The sequence below is a fragment of the Rattus rattus genome, chromosome X (assembly GCF_011064425.1).
Source record: "Rattus rattus isolate New Zealand chromosome X, Rrattus_CSIRO_v1, whole genome shotgun sequence".
Taxonomy (NCBI): domain Eukaryota; kingdom Metazoa; phylum Chordata; class Mammalia; order Rodentia; family Muridae; genus Rattus; species Rattus rattus.
Window position 1 is genome coordinate 66117680 of NC_046172.1, and position 21976 is coordinate 66139655.

At 47.5% G+C, this 21976-nt stretch overlaps 1 protein-coding gene across 1 annotated transcript in view; it reads right to left on the reverse strand.

Annotated features, from left to right (window-relative positions):
* Nucleotides 1-7343: 7343 nt before the first annotated feature.
* Slc16a2 (solute carrier family 16 member 2) overlaps nt 7344-21976 on the reverse strand; it is a 128709-nt gene continuing 114076 nt past the window's right edge. Inside the window, exons 2-6 of the mRNA XM_032889793.1 lie at nt 21343-21487; nt 17147-17597; nt 15654-15797; nt 10719-10947; nt 7344-9049 (exon numbers count right to left, since the gene is read on the reverse strand). Of these exons, the coding sequence (XP_032745684.1) occupies nt 8829-9049; nt 10719-10947; nt 15654-15797; nt 17147-17597; nt 21343-21487 (1190 nt within the window). The 3' untranslated portion in view covers nt 7344-8828. The remainder of the gene's footprint in view (nt 9050-10718; nt 10948-15653; nt 15798-17146; nt 17598-21342; nt 21488-21976) is intronic.

A 21976-nucleotide genomic window follows, 5' to 3' on the forward strand; every position in this document is an offset into this window, starting at 1 on the left:
ATGAGCTTCTTCGATTTGCTCCAATAACAAGCCTAGACAAAAGTCAATATGGTAATCTATGAGCCAAAGAAAGTCCTGGAAATTAGTTCTCAGTGATGATGCTCTGAGGAATGAGAGGATTGAGACAGCAAAGTACAAGATGCTGGGTTTGGAGTGTTAATCTTCAGTTTGAGAAGAGTCTGGTAGACAGTGTGGTGGTTGGAATAAGAATGGCCTTCACAGACTCCTATATTTGAATGCTTTGTTCATTAGGGAGTGACACTACCTGAGAAGGCTTAGGAAGTGTGGCCTTATTGGGGTGGGTTTTAGGTTTCAAAAGTTCAAGTCAGTCCCAGTGTCTCTCTTCCTCTTGCCTATGGATCTGGATGTAGAAATCTCAGCTACTTCTTCAGCACCATGTCTGCCTGCACACTGCCATGCTTCCTGTCATGATAATAATGGACTAAACCTCTGAACCTGTAGCCAGTCTCAATGAAATGTTGTCCTTCATAAGAGATACCTTGGTCATGGTGTCTCTTAACAGCAATAGAAACCCAAACTAAGACAGTGATGAGGACACCATATGAAAGGCAGCTCAAGACCCTTGGCTGCTCTACATATGTCCTCCATGGGGGAAGCTCAGGGAGGGGTGTGGCGGGGTCCACAAGGACTATAGCTGTAGAGAGTGAATGAAGTCCAGTGTGAATGTGTATTATTGACGTGGGCACAGCCAAGTCAAGGACCTCAGTCCCACAGACCCTTGGAAATGGCAAGGCCTTCCCTAGATGAGGCTTAGGGGAATGGCAAAGCCTTTCTTTGACCCAAGTCCAAGTATTGAGAAATGACCTTTAGCTTTAGCGAAGACCATTGTGACGGCTTATCTTAGTTGTCAACATGACTACATCTGGAATCAATCAAACCCAAGCAGCTGGACACACCTGTGAGGGATTTTTCTTTATTGGATCATTTAAGGTGGGGAAGACCCACCCTAAATCTGGACCACCCTGTCTGGTGGCAGCCTGTGTAAAAGGATATGGAAGAAGGAAGCTTCGCATTTGCCTGCATGCCCCCATTCTTACTGGCAAGTTCATCTACCCTACTCTGAGGCACTCCTTTGCTGGAATTTGAACCTCCTTCTTCAGGATTCCAATGTATACTGACAAACAACTGAGACACCTAGACTTATGGACTGAACAACAATCAGATGCTTAGCTTTTCCACTGGGAGCCAGTCATTGTTGGATTAGCTAGACCACAGCCTGTAATACACTAAAAAAAAATCTCACATATATGTATATATATACATATATATGTGAGATTATATATTATATAATATATGAATATTATATTATATATACTAATTTTATCAGTTCTGGTCCTTTAGAGAACCCTGAGTAATGTAGCTAATGTACAGAAAGTATGGACCACAGCTTTCTTTTTCCAGATGTTTATAGCCCGAGACTGTTTCTTTACCTCCCACCTAGACTACATAACTGTTATGAACTTGAGTGAAACCATTTTGTGTGACTTAGACTAATAATGTGCTTTCTGTAACATAGAAGGTTGTCACCAGGGGGTTGGGGATTTAGCTCAGTGAGCAAGCGCAAGGCCCTGGGTTCGGTCCCCAGCTCCGGGAAAAAAAAAATGGAAAAAAAGAAGGTTGTCACCAGGAAGTTTAGATAGGGGCTATTCTCTCCCTTTCAAGGCAAGCTCTGATGTGCTATGGACTGGTCACAAGGTAACTCAGATACAACCAAGCCCCCAGGCACTAACTGTGCTAATGAACTAACCTCAGGGTGCCACGAATATGTTAGTGTACCAGCCCTAAACTGTGAGCTCCAATACAGTAAAGCTGTTTCTCAATGAAATAAGGCTAAGATTGGGTCTTTGGAACTGGCCTTTAGGATAGCACTGCTGTGAGCCAGTGCTCCTCTATCCTCTGCATTGATACCCACCAGCAAGAGGACTTTGAGACTGAATTCTGGTGTGGCCCTGTCTTCAGTGAATATTGAACTTCTTGCACCATTGTTGACCTTACACATGCCTGCTGGTCAGCCATAGCTGCTGGCTGACACTTGCAAGGAATCTTCTGGCCCTCCACCAGTGCCACCCCTCTGGGCCTGCCACAGCTGAAGGACTTAACTGCAGTCCTAGGTTGAGCCTGCAGTGCTTCTGAAGCATCCTCACCAGAGAAGGCTCCCCAGTGGAACATTGTAGCAACATTTTCTGACCAAATAACTGTTCCGTGCCTGGTGAGATGTCTGTCTAACATTTCTATTAGCGTGGTATTATAATGAATGTGTATGTGAGTAAAACGAGCATATTTGAAAGACAAATCCTGTGTGGCTATCTTAACTGCAGAGCACCTTTCAGTCCACTGGCCGCACTGTCTGTACTGCTCCTCTCCTTGTGCTGAACATAGTGAATTAGCTGAATTTCCCAGGAGTTCATAGGTGCCTCCTCCCCATCAGAGTGGGCAAAGCCCACCCCATTCCAGTTTTTCTGTATGTGTATCTGTTATTTCTTCAGCGTCTGTCAGTTTTTCATTCATGAGTTGCCTATGAGGTGTCCAAGACCAAGCCATACAAGGCACAGAATCTTATTACTCTCCATGCTTCCATAGTTTTGTCAGGGTGCTGAACTGGTCCAGAGCTTTCTTGGGGACACTGGGCAGGCAGGGGAGAAGCAGATGCTGACTCAAGAAGCAGGAGGTAGGCTTTCTGGGAAGTAAGGGGATTTGCTTGCTTCTGTTCTGTGAGGTGGGGTGGAAGAACTTTGGAGAAGAGGTCCAGGACCTGACATTCACCACCCCTTCTGGGCCCAAGAGCTGCTGCCTCCCAGGGTAGGTGGAGGATCCAGTGTGATATGGGAGGATGCTGTGAACTGCCTTTCTACAGGTGAAAGACTGTTAGTTCCCATAGAAGGGGGCCTCTTTGTCCACACAAGGTGGAGGGGTCTATGCGATTGGTCACTAAGGAGCAAGGGAGCACATGCCTGAGCACTGGCAAAGCAGCAGACATCTGGCTGAACATCTGGGAGGCAACTCTGACTTTGCCCAAGACAGAAACAACCTGAAAAGTTGGACTCTCAGGAAAGCTCACACCCTTGGAAGTGTGGAGCAGTTAGGGTGTCTGAGGAACTTCCTCTGCTAGGCAGGAGGCAGAAGGAAGCAGGCCAGTGGTGATTTAGTGGAGGAGTGTGTGGTGAGAAGAGGGGAAAGGGCCTATCTTCAGGGCAACATGTGACTTTTCACCATTGCCAAGGCTCAGAAGTACCTTTGGAAGAGGTTCCCTAACCAGGCAAGTTCTGCTTACTCCCTGGAAGGACCTCAGGGCAGCTGGCTGGTACTTACTTTCTGGGTGTGATTTAGGGAGGCTCTGTCCTGAGCTGTGGACACGCTCCAACACCGGGGTAGGCCCGCAGAGCTCTGGGGCATGCGCGCGCGTGCGTGTGTGTGTGTGTGTGTGTGTGTGTGTGTGTGTGTGTGTGTGTGTGTGTGTCTGTGTCTGTGTTTTGAACCCTGGGTCTATCACATGGGAAGCCATGCTGTAGCACTGAGAATTGCATAGGGCCCTCTGGGACAGTTGAGGAGTCTGCAGTGGAGAGATTGGAGGCTAGATCTTCCTGTCTGGGCAGAAGCAGGCCACTGGGCTGACCTGGCTGGAGAAGGCATGGGGCTGTAGGTGAGGGACACATGGAGGACGATGGCTGTCCCTGGCAGGAGACTTGGTCCAGGAGGCCTTACAGTGCCCCAGACCCCTTAATCCCCTTGAGCTTTCAGCCAGGCCTCATTCAGGACCTTTGCTAGCAGTGCCCATTTATCCCCCTGCGTGGAGGCAGGAGCAGGCTGGAAGGGGTTGGAAGGGGTTCTCCGAAGACCCAGCCAGGATCACATCGAGGGCTGGAGGGTGTGTGGGTCACGGTGGTCACCACAGACACTGGTAGGGATGGCAGGGGCGGTGGTGCCTAGGGTGGAGGAGGCGGGGCACCTTGTGGGAGCTGAGCTGGGACCAATGTCCAGTGGCAGCTGCTCTGTGTCCATAGGGTTGGGGCACAGTTGGCCCAGTGCGAGGCTGCTCCTGGCCTCTCTTGGTGCAGCTCAAGGGTTGTCATCTCTCTGGGACTGGGGAAAGGACCCGGACCCGCTGAGCAGCCCAGCCGGAGTCAAAGTCCCACCTCCCGATTTGGCCCGAGACTAAGACGCAGCCCTAACCGAGTCCCCTGCGCCGCCTGCACTCCTAGATGGTTCCAGGGTGCGGGGCTCAGGGACGATGCCACTGAGCAATGTTCAGCTCCGGTTCTGTGTGTCTGTCACTGCGGGAATACACGGGGTGGGTGTGGTGGGAAAGGAGAGGAGGGTGAAGGTCGCCCTGCGGGTCAGTTGGGCAGTCCGGAGGCTGCGGCCCCAGCGCACGCGCGACAGGTGGTGCGGGAGGGCAGCAGCGAGGGCGCCTGGTGACAAGCATCCGGCTCGGCCCCGCCTCTCCCCCGCTTTACTGTGGCTCTTGACAGATGAGAGCAATAGGCTAATTTTATCCGACTGGGACTCAGCAGGAAACCGACGCTGAGGCGCGGGTAGTTCTTCCGGGCGATGGGCCCGGGAGGCCTGAAGCAGGGAGCGGAGGGGGAGGGAGTGGGGCGCCTCGGTCGGGGTGGGGGCGTGGTGGTCCCTTTCCTGTCCCTGAGAGGACCTAATTTTGGCGCCAATATTAGTATGTAACGTGCCACACGGGCCCAGAGGAGGAAAAGATATTATATTCTCTTTTGCAAAGAAGATAGTACAAATTCCTTCTGTGTCTTAATCATTGTGTCTCGTTCTATTCCTTTCATACCTTAAGTTCTTGGGCTCCGTGGCGTGCCAGACACACAGCAGGTCCCTAGGAAACACTGCTGATACTGATATGACCAGAAAACCCGCTAAGAAGTTGTGTGTCTGGTGACCACTAGAGAGAGCTGAAAGCCAAGCATCTAAAGAAAGGCCTTTGAAGCACAACTTCCTCCAACCCTTAGGGGAAGAAGGTATTCGACCCTTCTTTCCCTCATTCCCACCCGTGTCTGTCTGTCTGTCTGTCTGTCTCTTTCTCTCCCTCTCTCTCGTTCTCCCGAGCTCCTCTTTTACTACTGCTATGTTTTAGCTTATCAGAATTTCACAACTTGCTTAGCTTCTTGTTTTGAGTAGCACCCACTCTCTTCTGGTACCAGCTGTCAGACACTGGAGATTAGTAATCCCTGTCAGCTGGCCTGCTCTGTTTCCGTGGAGTAGTAGGGAGCTGCTGGCTGCCTTTTCAGACATGAAAAGGCCCTGGGGGAGAGCATATGCTCATAAAAAATTATGGGATTCTCCAGCTTTGAAATCTAATGATCCTAGTGATCAAACACAGACTGAGCCCTCTCTCTCTCTCCCGCCGCGCGGTGGGGGGATGTCTGGAGGAGGCATAGAAGGGGCAGAAGACCTTGGGTGAGAGAGCTTGGGGTCTGGCATCGGGACAGAGTAATTAGCCTTAGTGGGAGGGGATGAGGTGGCCAGCAGCCCAAGGGTGTCTGCACTGAGCAAGGAGAAACAAGAATAGCCAAGAGCTGGGTGGTTAACCATCCTTTCCCAGAGGATACCAGTTCTTTGTCTGTTTCTTTCTGTCGGTCCAGGGATTTTGTTTGTACCTCTTGGGTGGTTGGGGGTGGAAGAACATTTGGTGGAATAAGGTTTCCAAGGCCAAGGCTTCATAAAGGTCTAGAGACCGACCCAGGGCTCGGTGTTGCTTGGCAGTGAGGATAATGGCGAAGACACGGAATATGTTGAAAGGGAAGTTTTGCTCAACTTTTAGTTTTGCCGAGCTAGTCCTGCTGACACTCCTTTAGAAATGAGCATGCTACAGAGCTGGTGAATGAAGTGGACAAGTCCTTAGCTCTCTTTGTCCCTGACGAACTGTGGATCTGTAAAAGCCCTTTCCTAGGTCTCACTTTCCCCCATTTCAAATCAAGATAAAATTGAGGAAAGCGTTAAGGTTGCTCTTAGCTTCGACAGTCTTGTCTCTCTCATGTGTCACCTTTCATTCCAGACTCTGTGCCTGTAGGGTTCTGTAACTGAGCTATGCTAACATCACTAAGTAGCCCAGCAATAAAATGACGGAGGACAGATGGCGTTCATTGTATTTCCAGGAATTTGCAGTGTGGCACTTTTTTGCTCATTCTAACTCAGCCAGTAAGATGTTCTCATCTTGTGAAGTAACTACTTTTCCCATTAAAGAGTTCTATACAAAATTTCAATCTGAAACAGTTTTCCCCCCAGTTTCTCTCTTCCACTGTCAGCTTTCCCAGACCGCAGAAAACCAGGCAGAAATACTGTTTGGAATGAAACTTCAACTGTGAAGCCAAATTTCTTGCTGTTAACCAGGTTAAAACTATTACACCCTCCTAGACAACATACATACTCAAACCAAACATTTAGATCTGTTTATTTTGTTCCAAACCCTTGAGGATTTAAATGTCCCAGGTCTCAAGCTCTGAAATTTTGTTCGTTCTCTTAGTTTTTAACTGTGGTGCCTAAGAGGCTGCTTCCTACTCTAAATATTAATACTGTGCTGCTTTGGCCAAACAACATTCTCTCGGAAAGCACACAAGCCCACATGTGCACACACACACTTGTGAAAAAAGTAAATTGACACCCTGCCAATGTTAGGTGACACCTGAATGGGCAGATCTGGGACCTGTGAATGTCTTTCCTTCATCTGGAGAGAAGTGAGTGGCAGCCTGACTCTTAAGAGCTATCCAGCCATGAGCAACAAAGGAGGCCCTGCACATTTATTCTGCCGCCTACTCCCTGAGTGCCCTGGAGGGGGTGGGGCAAGGAGAAATGGAAGCAGAGGCGCTGTTGCTCCAGTATTTTCAATGGCCTCTCCTGGGAGACACAGGGCTCCTGGGGCCCAGCTTCTCCCGTTCCACAGATGCTTGAGTTGACAGGACAGTAACTCCACCCCTTCCTGTCCTCGGAGCCAAGAACCAATGGGTTTTCCTTTGGGGAGTTGATAAGAGCTGGACTGGGACCAGCAGAGGGGGGCTCAGGACTTTGGCCTTGAATGAAACATCAGAGGCCAACTATGCCCCAGCTGCCTGTTAGTAACGGAAAAACTCATGTGTGGGGACCATTGTATTCTTTGGAGCCCCTCAGAGCAACCTCATCTTCCTGGCCTTGGGATGACCCTGGCTTGGGGTGGCAAGTTATTGTTGGGTCCAAGTAACAGCCAGGATGCCTGGCAAAAGATGATGAAAGGTTGGGTACAGGAACACAATAAACAAAGGCAGAGAGAGAGAGAGAGAGAGAGAGAGAGAGAGAGAGAGAGAGAGAGAGAGAAGGAGAGAGACAGGGAGAGAGAGAGAGAGAGAGAGAGAGAGAGAGAGAGAGAGAGAGAGAGAGAAAGAGAGAGACAGGGAGGAGAGAGGCTGAGTTCCTAATGAGGTGAGCTGTACAACTGGACGAGGCTGGCAGTGCCCTTTGCCTCTGGCCAGGGGCACTTGGAATGTGCTTCAGTAAGACTGTTGCCCAGAGCCTGGGTGTAGGAAAGTATCTGGCACCAACTTCAAAGGGATGATGGTGGTCCAGAGCCTATTTTTTCTGGCACCTACAATGTCCACTCAGCAGAGTGGTCCAGGATGCCCAGAATGGGGGACAGACTGGGTGGGTGGTAAAGGCTAGGGTGGCTTTCCCTTCCAAAAAGAAATTGTCCAACCCCCACGTGCAGTTGCTGCCTATGTCTTTTGGGGATCCAGGTACAGAATGAGTTTTTTTTCCTAAAACAGTTCATTTCTTGGCCTGGCCCAGGTGGAAATATTGACTTGTCATGAAAAATGAAAGATGGAGGAGTTGGTCCTTCCCCAAGTCGTCAACCATAGCACCTTCTCCAGTGCCAGTTCACTGTTATCATTCCTCCTGTGTTTGATGAGATGAGAGGAGTTTCTTCACATTTGACAGGTGGCTACGAGGATGGGAACCTGGAAAGGCCTCTTGGTTAATCTGTCAAAATCAGTGAGTGGAACATGGAACTCTTTAGTGTTTAAGGTCCTATCCTATGTGATAGCCTGCTCTTCCAGTCTATATCAGTTCGAGCCCAGAAGTGAGATGTAGCTCAGCCTGAGGTGAGCAGTATTAATGCTAATATTAGGGATGGTCTGGGCCAAAATGAAGTGGATTGGCCCAAGCTCTGGGTCCTTCCTTTCTCCAAGCACCTATGTGTCTATGACAGTAATAGAAAGGAATAGAGGGGAAGAAAATGGAGACGAGGGAGTAGAGAGAAAATAAAAGGAAAGGAAAAAGGAAGCAGACGGTTAACCAATCACATGATGGGGTGCCGCAGAGCCCTCAGGAGCTTCAAGGCTCCTGGTGTCCTTTGGCCTTCCTTCCCACAATTCCCAAATGGCTCCCAAGGATGGATGGCAACAAATTCCTCAGCAAAAAGAGGCTTGGGTCTCTCCCACTGGATTCTGGGGACATAGTAGCACCTTTGGCAGTTGATTGTAGTGGGTGACTAACAAGCTGGGGCCAGAGGTCCCATCCCTGTCCTCCCCCCCAAAGAGTTAGAAAGTATATGTGGAGGATCCAAAGGCCAGGGGGTGATCCCACGCTTTCCCAGATCCTGGGAGAAAAGCCTGGCAAGTTTCAAGGCATTCATGGGGAGAATTTGGTTAATGAGTTTGGAACACCGAGAGCATTGGCTCAGAGGAGATGGTCAGGTGGCTGAAATGCTGTGTGCACAGGTTTGGGAACAAGTGTGCTGGTGGCAAAAAATGTAAATGCTGAGCAGGGTAGGATGGAGGGGTGGGGAGGGGGAAGGAGCACACAGTGGCAAGACAGAGGCATTAAATGGGCTCTTCAGGAGTCGGGGACCCGGGCAGCAGTTCTCCGTTGGGGTCTGGATCGTGGGACAGCATCTTATCCTTGCTGGACTCTCTCTGCTCTTTCTTAAACATCCTTTGATGCATCAGAGGGACGAAGAAAAGGATCACAGCCCCAATAATTGGGGGGACACCCGCAAAGTAGAAGGCCACATGGTAGTTACCAAAGCAGTTTCGAAGGAGGCCTGAAAGGGTCAAGAGACACAGGCTTAGTTGAGCTTTTCCCTGCAACCCAGAAGCACTGTCTTTCCTCTTCTGATGGGGGGCAGTGCATTCTAGTGCCTCTCAAGAGCATTGGCCTATGCTGCCCTGATTCAGGGGCTCTCTCAATTTCAAGGCTCCTGAGATGAGCACTCATTATCAAAGACACCAGATGAACCTTCTCTTTAAAGTTTCTGTTTTTGTCTTTCATTAAGCTACTTACCACCTTTCAGTCGCTCCTAGGGCTGGTGTTACAAAGAAATTGAGTTCAAAAGACTCAAGAGAATGGTTCACAGTGCAGCCCTGCTCCCTCCACCCTTGTTTTGTTCACATTTTATTGATAAAATAAAATGTGTGTGATGTGTGTAGGCACATGTATGACATTAGGTCATGTGCAGTTGGTTCTCACTTTCCACATTTATGTGTATTCCAGGGTAAGACTTAGAGCCAGAGGCTAGTATGTCAAGCACTTTACAGGCCGGATCATCTTGCCAGCCCTCTGGTTGTTTTTTTCTCTGAGATTTCCTTTCTCTGGAGTCTCAGTTGCCCTAGGAGGAAGCTGAATGTGTATAACTTCTTCCGGTTCATGTATACATGTATCCTTTGTGTTCCTCCAGTTGCCAATACCATGCATGTGCTTGATATGAGAAGCTTACCTAAGAAGCTAAGAGGAGAAGACGCACTGTGTAGATGGCAAGAAGAGGACCCTTACCCTATTGTTTACTGAGGAAATAAGCAAAACAGACAGAATTATGGGTTCTCTGGCACTCTTTGGCTGCATAGAAGCTTCTCTCCTGGTAGACAGTGTTCCTACTGCCCGAGAGCCTAGAGTGAAAGATTTGCCACCCTCACACAGTGTCTTCACAATGCCTTGGACAAAATTGGTGTTTGAGGGATGTTTACTGAATTAGCTCATTTGACAAGCCTAGAAGTGAACGAATGAGCCAGTGTTTAGGGGAAACCCCTGAAAAGAAGACAAAGTTCATTCTCTCTTCACTGGTTTTCTGGTTTCTGGTACTTCTTGAGTATTTATTATGTCCTTCTGGGAGGGTGGACAGAGAAATTTGGAGGTGGAGCATTTTGCCCATCCTAGAATATTTCCTTAATTGAATCTCTACTATGGTTCCATTCCAAAGCCAGTAGGTGAAGATCAGGAAGTGGAGGGTATCTATAAGTTTTAGTAAAATCAGAGGCAACTTTCTTTTTTACCTCTTCTTTTACCTAATTACCTTGAAACTAACCATTTGACTGTGGAGAGAGAAAAGAGAAAGTCAGATTAAAGTCAGTGTGATGTGTAACGTGCTTGAGTGGCTATGCCAGGAAGATGAAGAATTTGAGGCCAGCTTAGTCTACCTAGTGAGTTCCAGCTCAGTCTGTGCTACACAGTGATTGAGAAAACCAACCATACTTTTCTCTCTGCTCTCTGGAAGGAGCCAGGCTGTCTACAGTAAAATCTGAGGGAAACATATACAGCCCTGAACAACCCATGCCCATATACTATGTTTAATCTCTTCCATCAGGAGTTTATTCACTCCAAAGAAGATGTTTATACAGAAAATCAGAGGGAAAGAGGTCTCAAGCAGTGGCACTCCAAAGAGCTAAGGCTCCTGAAAGGAAAATAAGACCCATACCTTTCTCAGACATTAGCCTCACCTGCAATGGGGGGCCCAGCAATCATTGGCAGGGCCATCATGCCTAGGAGGTAGCCAATGGCCTGTGAGGCCTGCATGGGTCCCACCAGTTCAAACGCAATGGGAGCCATGATGGTGATGAAGAAGCCATCACATAGGCCCAGGAAGAGGCAGACGACGATAAGGCCCCCGAAGTCCCGGCATAGGGGGATCATCATAGACATCAAGCCCAGGAGCAGGAATGAGAGGACCTAGAGAAACAAGAACCTCAAATTACATTTCTTTTCTAAGATCTTCATTTCTACCATCTGCAAACTGGGACTGGGTGGGGTGTCAGCTGAGAGCAGTTAGAGTATATTTTCTATGTACTCAAGCCCTAAGTCCTTCACTGAGGGATTTTGTCTTTAAGAGAGGTCAGCCCTATTTAGCTGAATTAAGCAGGAAGTTTAAAAAGTTGTGAGGGGGGAAGACATTGCCTTTCCCATTGTCAAAGAAGTTGGTCTTTGCAATGGATCCTGAGAGGAAGGGAGATGAATTAGTACTTTTTCTGTCTAATCCTAAGATCAGGATCTGGGATCAAGCTATATTGGTGTTTTCAGATCAAGTAAGGCATGGGAAGAGGAAGGGAGAAGGTGAGGAAGGCTTGCATGATGATTAGATTGTAGTTGTGATGCAAGGCGCAGCTTATTAAAATAGAGCAGTTAATGTCCTACTTTGCTTAGGTAGAATTAGGAAATACATGGGCCTGAGAGAGACCGTTGGAGGTTCACTCAGATTTTCCTATGCTTTAGGGTCTGGGCCATATCACCTGTCCCAGGTATGTCAGGCATTTTGGCTGTAGGAAGCTCTGGGTATGGCTACATACTCAGAGAAGGCAGCAGAGAGGCTGTGCAAGGGAGCTGGTAAGCTAATAGAAGGGGATCTGTAGAGCCCAAAAGTAGCCCAGCAGTGGAGCAGCCCAGGGGCACTGGCTAGTACTGTGAATTCTTTGGGCTGAGCAAAATTACTCCAAACCAAAGAACCTGTCTTTCTAGGGTTTTTTCCTTCTGGAACTCCCCCCTTCTACCCCACTCTGATTTTTAATTAAGGTCATTTGCAATCAGTGTCTGTGAGCTAGACTGAAGCCTTGGACTGCGAGCATAGAGAGGAGACCCCATTCCCAACTCACTGTCGCTGGGCGAGCCAGGTCATCTCAGGGCCAGAACTAAGACCTGATCTGTTTATTAAGGAGTTAGGATGCCCGAGGATTTTCCAAAGGCCCACAGTTGACCAATAGGCAGGAAAACATAGCCAGGAACACACAGAAAAGACACAAATCAAATCTGTTTCATACCCTGCAGATTTTCTGTGTTGTTGCCGACAGTGATTTTGTTAGGGTATTACCTGCTTTTTGGACATTTAGAATGCCTTTGTTGGGGCTGGGGATTTAGCTCAGCGGTAGAGCGCTTACCTAGGAAGCGCAAGGCCCTGGGTTGATCCCCCAGCCCGAAAAAAAAAGAACCAAAAAAAAAAAAAAAAAAAGTTTTTTTTTACTAGAATGCCTTTGTTGGGAGACTTTGAACTTGTTCCAGGCCATTTTGAGGTAGTTACATAGAAGCTAGTAATAAGAACTGAGTCACACCTGCTTTTCCTTTAGGAGGCTCACATGCAAGTGTGAGCTAAAATCAGACCCACCTATCAATCAAGCTGAGTATGGCAGTTCAGAGTTAATACCATTCCATAAAACAAAGGACCCCATTAACAGATCTTAATCAGTTGAAATTGCTAACTGATGTATCTAGATCTCTCTTATTATCCTCCAGTAGGCCTTGTCAAGGCTTGGAAATTTGTAATCCCTCCTCGAACTGGAACTCAGGCTTCAAAAATGACCCCAAATGAGGTCATTTAGACAATTTCCATTTCCTTTTTAACAGGCTATTCAGGAGCTGGATGCCTGGCACGTCGGTTAGCTTTACAAACTGCAGAGAAGCATAGGCTCTCCTGGGGTGGCTGTTGAGCATCTGAAGCTATGTGCCGTCCTTTTGCCACCCATGCTGGCACTCTTGCATCTGCCTCTGAGGGCAAAAGAGGCTGAAGGTTTCTGTGATGGAGAATCTTGAAAAACTGGAAAAAAAAACTTCATCATTGTCTTGTGCTTTGGTCCTAAAAATATTCAATTAAAAACTGTGTGTGTGTGTGTGTGTGTGTGTGTGTGTGTGTGTGTGTGTGTGTGTGTGTGCGCCACACAACATGTTGGGGGGCCAGAGGCTAACTCCAGGTGTCAGACTCAGGAAGACTGTCTACTTTTTAAAAGGTCTCTCAGTGGCCTGAAGCTCACCCATTAGGCTAGGTTGGCTGAGTATGGAGCTACAGAGACCCTTCTATATCATATCTCTCTCTACCCAGAGAGAGAGAGAGAGAGAGAGAGAGAGAGAGAGAGAGAGAGAGAGAGAGAGAGAGAGAGCGCATGAGCATCTATTGGAGGTCAGAGTGTTGGCTCTCTCTTCTCACCTTCATGTTGGTTCTGAGGATTGAACTCAAGTTGTCAGGCTTGTGTGGCAAACACCTTTACCCACTGAGTCATCTTGCTATTCTCCTCCCTTTTTTGTTATTGCCAAGCTTTTAAAAAACATGGGTTCTCATGATCAAAGTCAGGTCCTTATACTTACCAGAAAAGCCATTTTACTGACTGAACCACACCCACCAGAGCCCCAAACCCTCAAAATTTATAAAATGAGGGAGGTAGGCTATAAGGGGATGAAGCTGTCTCAGCCGTGTTCTAATGTAATTTTATAGTATTCCAAGTGGCAAAACTGGATCGTGTAAGAGGAAGAAAAGAGGGCAGTCAGCGGAAGTCCTGGGTCCTACCTAGCTCAGCCTCTAACTAGCTGTACCTCCTTGTCCCTTGGAACTCTAGCTGCCTGGCAGAAAGCAAAAGCAGCAGACACTGCCTCTCTGCTGGGGCCCGTGCTGAGAAGCATGTGAGCTGCCACACTGGGCTGCTGCCGCGCTGCAGGAGAGACTTCTGGCTCGGGGCCAGCTTATTCTCATTTTCTGAACTCGCTGGCCTTGTGAAGCTGCTAACCCTGGTAGGGAAGAGCCATGGTGGGGGACACACGAAAGAGGCTGGGGGAGCACATGATATACCTGCGCAAAAAGCCATTCCTCAGATACAGCACTTGCTGCTATTTGCACAGGAACGAGACATTTCATAGTTTGTTTATCCCAGTCACAAACTCATGGATTTACCTCAGACAGTTCACTTTTCTGAGACTTGGGCCTGCCATCCATCATTTCGAGAAAGATAGGTGTGCTGGTTAGTTCTCTGTTAACTTGACAAAAGCTAGGGTTATCTAAGGAAAGGGAACCTCAATTGAAAAAAATGTCCCCATCAGATTGGCTTTTAGGCAAGCTTATGGGACATTTTATTGATCGATGGTGCTGTAGAAAGGCCCAGCCCAGTATGCGTGATGCCATCCCTGGGGAGATTGTCTTGGGTTATATAAGAAAGCAGGCTAAGCAAATCGATAAGCAGCATTCTTCCACAGCCTCTGTTTCAGCTTCTGCCTCCAAGTTCCTGCCCTGACTTCCGGTCATGATGGACTGTACGCTGTAAGATGAAGTAAACTTTTTCCCTCCCCAAGTTGCTTTGGGTCATGGTGTTTATCTCATCAGTAGAAAGCCAACTAGGACAACAGGTATGAAACACGCTGCATGTGAGCTCGACGCTGACACTTCTTGTGTGGAAGAAGCCTGTCTCTCAATTTCTCCTTCAGCATGATGCTAGGTTGGCCTGGGTGGATTACAAGAGAACCCATAACTCCGAGAAAGCTCTCTCTTGCGACTAGAAATCAAATTCCACATGAAAATTAATCATATCTTTAGCTATGACACAGGATGGTATTAAGGAACTCACTTGGCACTCCCAAAGACCTTGGAATCCCTACTACAGTCGGGGCTTTTTAGAAGTACTTTTGGGGCATTCCCAGGAGAGGAGTGAGTTCAAACTCTTCTGGGGGGTACTTTGTGATTGCTTGTGTTTTGTGGCTGCCTTTACTCCCCCACAAGGCTTTCCAGTCTGGCATCTCTTGGCAAGCCCAGTTGCAGGAACAGAACCACGAGCCAGGCCAGGAAGGCACTATTGCTGCTAGGCAGGCCAAAATGGCCTGTGTTCAAACCAGACCGAGCTCACGTCACACACACAAAAAAGGATCACTAAAGTATCACTAGGGTGGTCACTGCCCACAGTGCAAGGAATCCTATATTACCATCGAAAGGACTAAACTGGGCCACCTTTCTACATGCTTTGATGCTCACTTTTATGACAAGATAGTGATGGGAAGAATTATTTTCACTGCACACATAAGGACAGTGAGAACTAGAAAGAATGAGATTTGGCCTTTTCTGGCATGATTTTAGGGTCCATTAGTAGGAGGCATTTCCAGTTTATTTGTTTTATAAAGTGTCTTTCTATGTAGTCCTGGTTGTCCTAGAACTTGCTATGTAACCTGGAGTGGCCTGGAATGGTACTTCAGAGCCAGTGGTGGATGCTAAGTAGCTCTGATGTGAGAGGTGATAGACCTTACCTAGAAGAGAGAGACACTGGGCTATAGAGTGCTCCAGATTTCAAGATAGGAATTAAATTATAGCAATTAAACAAATCCTTCCTTTGGGAACATATCCAACTGGTGGCCTGAGTTTTCTGCTTTCATTTGCTGGGCTATTGTTAATACAAAACTACCTATTCTATGTCTGCAAGGTTCCACACGCACAGCTGTCATGGAATCCTTTATCTATGCTAGTTCAGGAAGGGGAACAAGGATGAATGCCTTTAAAAGCAGGGGAAGCAGAGGCCCAGAGAATTTGACTATCTACCATGTGCAAAGGTGGAACCCAGAGAACTGCATTGGCTCACCATCTATCCTATCCCAGAGCCCAGTGATGACCTGTTGTAGGCTGGGGACCAATGGACACTCACCTGCAAGTATATCTTCTTAAGTCCAGGGATGGAGTCACTGATGTGGCCTGAGACGAGACGTCCAAGGCCTGAAGTAGCCCCAATACACACCAAGAGCACCCAGGTCTCCTTGATCTCCTTGAACTTATCTTCCACATATTTCATCTGAAAAGCATAACACCAGGACCCCCAGAACAGGAGGAGAAAGAGGAACTGACTGGTTAAATGTTGGAACATCTGGGATTTTCTGCTATTCACTTCCCTGGACAACAAAAGCCTCTGATTGGAGTAGCACCTCCCCATGCCCCCCCAGCTCCAGGAAAAGTCCCCCACCCTGACTGCTTCTAGTAATCACAAAGTCTACTTATTCTAGACTCTCTGGAATGTGGGCGTTTGAGAAACAGTTGACAGGGTTAGGCACTTCCAAGTCCTCAAAGTCCCAACAGCACAAGCTACTAAAAAAATCTAGATGCTCTTCTGTGATATCCCATGCAATGATTTCAAATCGACATGCTGAAATATCAGGTGGCTAGGAGATAAGGGTCTACCAACTTTCAGCAACTTTTTCAAAGTGTGCTTTAAGGAAACACGAGGTCTATAGGCTGGGGATGTAGCTCAATGATAAAGCACACGCTTGGTAGGGACAAGGCCCCTTTTCCATCTCTAGCATGTGCGTACATACAAAACCTCACAGTCTGTTGAGAATAACGGCTGCCCTACAACCAACAGTTCTGTGGCCAATGGGTTCTAAAATTGCAAAATTTGTTGCTAAGTAGAGATTACCGCACCTGAATCTAGAGTTCCTGTCCATGCTATTTCCTCAGCAGAATCATTTGACCACAGAGACCAGCATGCCTCAGAATGGCCTTTACAAACCATGCCCTAGGTTGTCTGAACCACTCTTCCAGTAGCTTTTCACGTTCTCTTAAAACCCATCTATCAATTAAACCTTTTGTTTTTCCATGACTACGGATTAAACCTAGGTATTGGATACTAGCAAACATTCTACCACTCATTTACTTCTATAGCCCCCTACCCCCGTTTAATCTGAGACATACTTTTGATAAGTTTCCCAGACTGGATTGAATTTATCCTGTAGTTAGACAGGCCTTGAATTTGCCATCCCTTCTATCAGCCTCCCTCAGGTTTGCACTACCAAGCCTGATTTCTATCTAAACTTTTATCATGGGAGAAGCCATGGGTAATCAGCCTTGTCCTAAGGAACTACCATCATTTCCCGCTGAAGTTCTCTTTGAACCCATACTCTTTACTTCTCTGCCAATCGCCAATCACTGTTTTGTTTCTTTGGTCTTTGTTCCCTTTTTGTTTATTTGTTTTGAGAAAGAATCTTGCTGGCTGGCATCAAACTCACAGCAACCTCAGCCACCCAATTCTGAGACTAAAGGCCTCAGCTACCACGCTTGGCTCTGCTTTGTTTCTTTTTCCAAAGCGCTGTCCTTTCAACACCCCCCCCCCCTGGACTCCAGGTAGGTTGAGGTCAGCGTCTTCCTCACCAGGTGTACGTAGGGGACGAAGTAACCAAGGGCAGCAGCAGCGATCCCAAAGGCCCAGATACGGTAGGTGCGCTGGCGGAATACACGCATGTTGAAGTACTTTCTGAACTGAACCAGAAAGCGCTGTCGCAGGGTGTGGGCGCCTCTCTTGCTTGGGGTGTCCTGGGAGCTGGGCAGGAGGGGCCGGTAGGTGAGTGAGAGCAGCGTAAGAACAAACATGAAGGTACTCAGCACCTGGAAGGTTTGGGCCAGCTTGATTCTGTCTCCCAGCATTTTGATGAGGAAGGGAAAAGACATGGAGAAGATGCTACTTCCAGCAGACACCACACCATTGGCTAGACCCAGGCGACGTTGAAAGTAGTGGCCCAGGATGACGAGCGATGGTTGAAAGGCGAATGAACAGCCACAACCAAACAGAATCCCATAGGTGAAGTAGCGCAGGCTTAGGGAGCTGTGGAGAAACACCAAGAGCTATCTTTAGCAGCCTGAAAGCAATTTACCTGCCCTCTTTGTTCTTGAAAGCCTCTATTCCTCCACTTTTACCGAGAGCCACACTCATCACCAACCTGCAGAGCAGATAGGGAACCTTTGAACCCTACTTTGCAGATGGGCTATGTAGAGGCAGTTTGCCTAAAGTAACTCCAGATCAAAAATGCCTGGCTTGTTGTTGCTGTCCTGGTTGTTGTTGCTTGTTTTTGTTTTGTTTCGTTTTCCTAGACAGGTTTTCTCTGTGTGGCTTTGGCTGTCTTGGAACTTGTTCTGTAGAACAGGCTGGCCTTGCTTGCCTCTGCCTCCCGACTGCTGGAATTAAAGATGTCCACCACCAGTATGGTGGGGTGTTTTGTTTTTGTTTTGAAACAAGAGTTTTTCTGTGTAGTCCAGGCTGGCCTTGAACACAGAGATCCTCCTGCTTCTGCCTCCCAACTGCTGGGATTGAAAGCCTGTGCCCTCTGCCTTTAGTTCTTTAAGACTAGTCAACTGAGTAAGACTACGAGGCCAAACTCCAGCAAGTGGGGAAAAGGCATAATTAGCCCCCCAGTTAGACTGAAAACAAGCACATGCTCTGTTAATATGTGCCAGTTCTTCCTAGTGTGCTGTCTTAATCAAGAGTAAAGTTGCCTGACCAGACACTGAAAAAAAAAAAACTTGGCCTTGGGACACTTGTGGTGTCATACACATGTAATCCCAGTACTCAGGAGGCTAAGACAAGAGGGCAGCCTGGGCTACACAGCAAGTCTCTGTCTCATTAAAAAAAATAAAGCTAGGATTTCAATGCAGATCAGTGTGGTTATAGCATCCCATGAGAGAGGATTAGGGAACAAAGTGAATGAACGAAAGAAAGTAAACCAGAATGAATTAAGCTTTGCAGTGGTTAGGTGAGAGGCTGCAAGGAGTCAGTCCATGTCATAGGGAAATTAGTTTTATCTTGCTTCTTACCTAGATACTACAAGTAGACTTGGGGACCAAGTTTTCATCCTAAGTAACAACAAAGGTCTGCAAGGAACCGAGACTCTGGTCTTGGAAGGCTGAGGTTTTTTTTTTTTTTTTTTTTTGGTGTGTCAATATTTTCAGGGCCCTTAATATTTCAGAGACTGGCTAATGTTCTCAGGAGAAATTCCTTTTTCTTTGTCCTTGCCCAAGGTTGAGAAAACCTAAGTCTTTTAGCTCAAGCCCCAGGTGGTCATTACAGGGACTCTGAGTTAAGGAGTCCCTTTTATTTTCAGAATCCTGTCTGTCACTACATACAATTCGGATTAGTTCCCTTAGAGTAAGTAGCCTGCTTGATTGACAGGAAGTCAAGCCTCATGTTATGGGCCTAGCCAAGAAAGACAGGTTGTTGCTTAAAACTCTTAGGCCCTACTCTGTCCACAAGCCTTTGTAACAGAAGGCAAAGTGTTAGAAGGGGAGAGATCATGGGCACGTCAGTTTGGCTAGCCATCTGCCCTCACACAATGTTGGCACAAGCTAGTGAATACTTGTTTTCTTTTTGATGCTTCCATATATTTTGCAATAGTTCTTATCTGGCCATTAAACTAACCAATGCCCTTGTTCTTCAAAGACACAGACCCAGCTTTTTATAATAAAACCCTGGACTTATGCTGTCCTGCCAGTGGCCTTTGGATTCCAAGAACTATCGTCACTGTTGCCTTCCATTTACTTGTATCCACTGGACGAGAGTAGGGCTTAGTTTCAAACAGGTTGTCTTTACTTTGAACTTCTAGCTAAGGGGATTGTTTTGCTTCTGTCAGACTCCTTGGGGTCTTCTCCCATTCAATTCTGGGTATCCTATGGGATTGGCCCAGGCTAGGGCCTTATCCAAAGGACAGGAGCTAGTCTTAAAGAAAATAGTCTTGGGGGAAACATGGGATTCAGTTCAGGGCACTGTAAGGTGAATGTTTCTAACTGGGCTCCAGGATGGGAGGCCTTGTTAGTCCTTGCTCAAGGCTCATTGGTGCTGCCTGTGATCTGCCCTGCTCCAATCATCCAAAAGGACTCAGAGCTCCGATTGTGAGACAATAGGAATAGCAATGACTTGAAGTTCTAGCCACAAGCGGAATCAAGTTCTTCCTTCTGGATATGAAACCATCCAGAGAGTTTCTTGGCTCTGAAAATGTTCTTACAGAAAGAGCAAACAGACCAGGGGGGCATAGCCTAGAGAGAAAAATGTCTTCTCCAGTGGGCTGAGATAAGAATGCCAGGAGAAAACACCACATCTAAGTGCGTTTCCCTCCTGTGCCACAGCCCATGTGGGCTGCAAAGGAAATGAGATCCTTGTGTTGCTAATTTGTTTACACTTTGCTGTGCTCTGTCTGAAGAAACAAGGCTCTGCTATGTAGCACTAAGACTAGAGATACTTCAGGGGCCTAGCTCATTCCCACAAGATTCTGGTACCAGCTTTCTGGGGGGCAAATGAGGATGACACCAGGAAGTTCCTCTGACAGTTTGGAGCTGCTGTCTTGGGAGGGCTGAGAAGGTTCCCGGCAGGATATGGTTTCCCCTCTCCCTTGTCCGGGTTGGATGGGTTGGAACCAAGACACCACTGCAAGCCAAATCTAAGCTCTGCTGGAGGGTAGTCTGGGCAGCCGGAAATGCTTTAGTCATTAAGACAGTTGGCTCACCCCCATGGGGCCAGTTGAGATAGAACATGAGTCTCATTCTCCATTGTGTATGGGAACTTGAGCCCAGAGAGCCATGGTCTTCTGGGGAGTCATACCCAGGAAGCAAGCCTCTTTCAAGTTAGCTCAGTGTCTGTTCCAGACATGTCACTGTGGCCATGATCGTATTTCCAGGCTATCAATCTCCTATATTAGTCCAGGAAGACTGGAAGAAGGAGGTACCACAACTTGCAATGTGTCTGGCAGAAAGTCTGCAGACTTGTTTAGGAATCTCACATCTCTCTCGCCGTAGGATTGGGCCTTTCTTCTTGTTGAGGGTAGACAGGAAAGGAGGCAGAAATACATTTGTAGCCTTCTCACCTAGCACTACCAATTCTCCCGGTGGGACCAATGAGTCTAGGATTTGAGTTTTAGCTGGGTTGCTGGGGTTTGGGTCTGCACTTCAGTGGAGAATGTCGCTAAACATCCTTCCTATGCTCAAAACACGAGGATCCCTCTGTGTCTGGCTCACTTGTCTTTTTAGAGCCGAGCCACCCAGAAAAGGGCCAGCCATGTTAACTAGCCATATGCTCTGATTAGCTGGTTTTCAGCTGAAGATTCATTTGGAAATGCTACATCTTCACATTAGTTCTAGTAAGTGCTTACTTGAGGGAGAAAAGGCCAGGTTATGTGAGATGCCCCATTAGAGGGGAGCTTGGAGAGATCTGAAGGAACCATGTGGTCTCTTAAAGACATAGAAAGTGAAGTCCAGACAGGTAAAAGATGCTCGTCAACTCTCCAAAGCAATTCAATGGTCAAAGCAGGACTGAAGCTGAGATCGATGAGCTACCAGGCTTAGACTCCTCACATTCTTTTAGAACTTTGAGTCTTTTGGGGGGCATTATTCATTGCGTGTGTATCCTGCAGACTTCACGTAAAGTGAGTTGCTTTGGCTTCTGAATCTTAGGAGGAAAGCCTTTGAGGGCCCTACATGGCCAGGGTCACAGAGGATCCCGCAATAAGAACAGTGCTCATAGCTAAAGCCCCAAGAAAGAAACCAATTCTCAGCCTTGGAAAAGTAGCCAGCAACCGAGGCCTTACCTGGTGAAGGAGCTGGTGTGGAGGCCAATGAAAGCAACGGCCGCCCCGGTGGTGGCTGTGATCCGGCAGCCCAAACGGTCAGTGAATATACTCACAATGGGAGAACAGAAGAAGATCATGCCCATGGCGAGGGCTCCGACCCAGGCTGCAGAGAAAAGGAGCACAGAGACACTGGAGGTTACCGTGCTGTCTAGTGATGCACCACCGCCTCAGTTCTCCCGCTTTCCCAAGGTGGCATTGATATACAGAAGTGAAATCTGAAACACGATCCAAATGTGGGTGCCGGAACTGGACTAGTCAATTCTGTAACAGAAGGCAGGGCTAATAGGCCAGATATGTAGCGTCAGGAATTTAGATGCTTGGATTTAAGGTGAGGAGGTAAGGGCATTTTTTAGGATTCAAACTGGCTTGTCTCAGTCCTTGGAACAAAAATCTAAATGCTAAAAACCTTAATGCGAAGATTAAGGAGGAGGAAAAGATCAAAAAAAAAAAAAAAAAAGCCTTCTGGAATTGCACTAGAATATAGAGTATAGTCAGGGGCCATTTGAAGATTTTTAGAGATGCTATGCAAGATCGCCATGGAACCCACATTCTGAAGTTCATCACCAAAGCTGACATTTGGCAAATCTCTGAC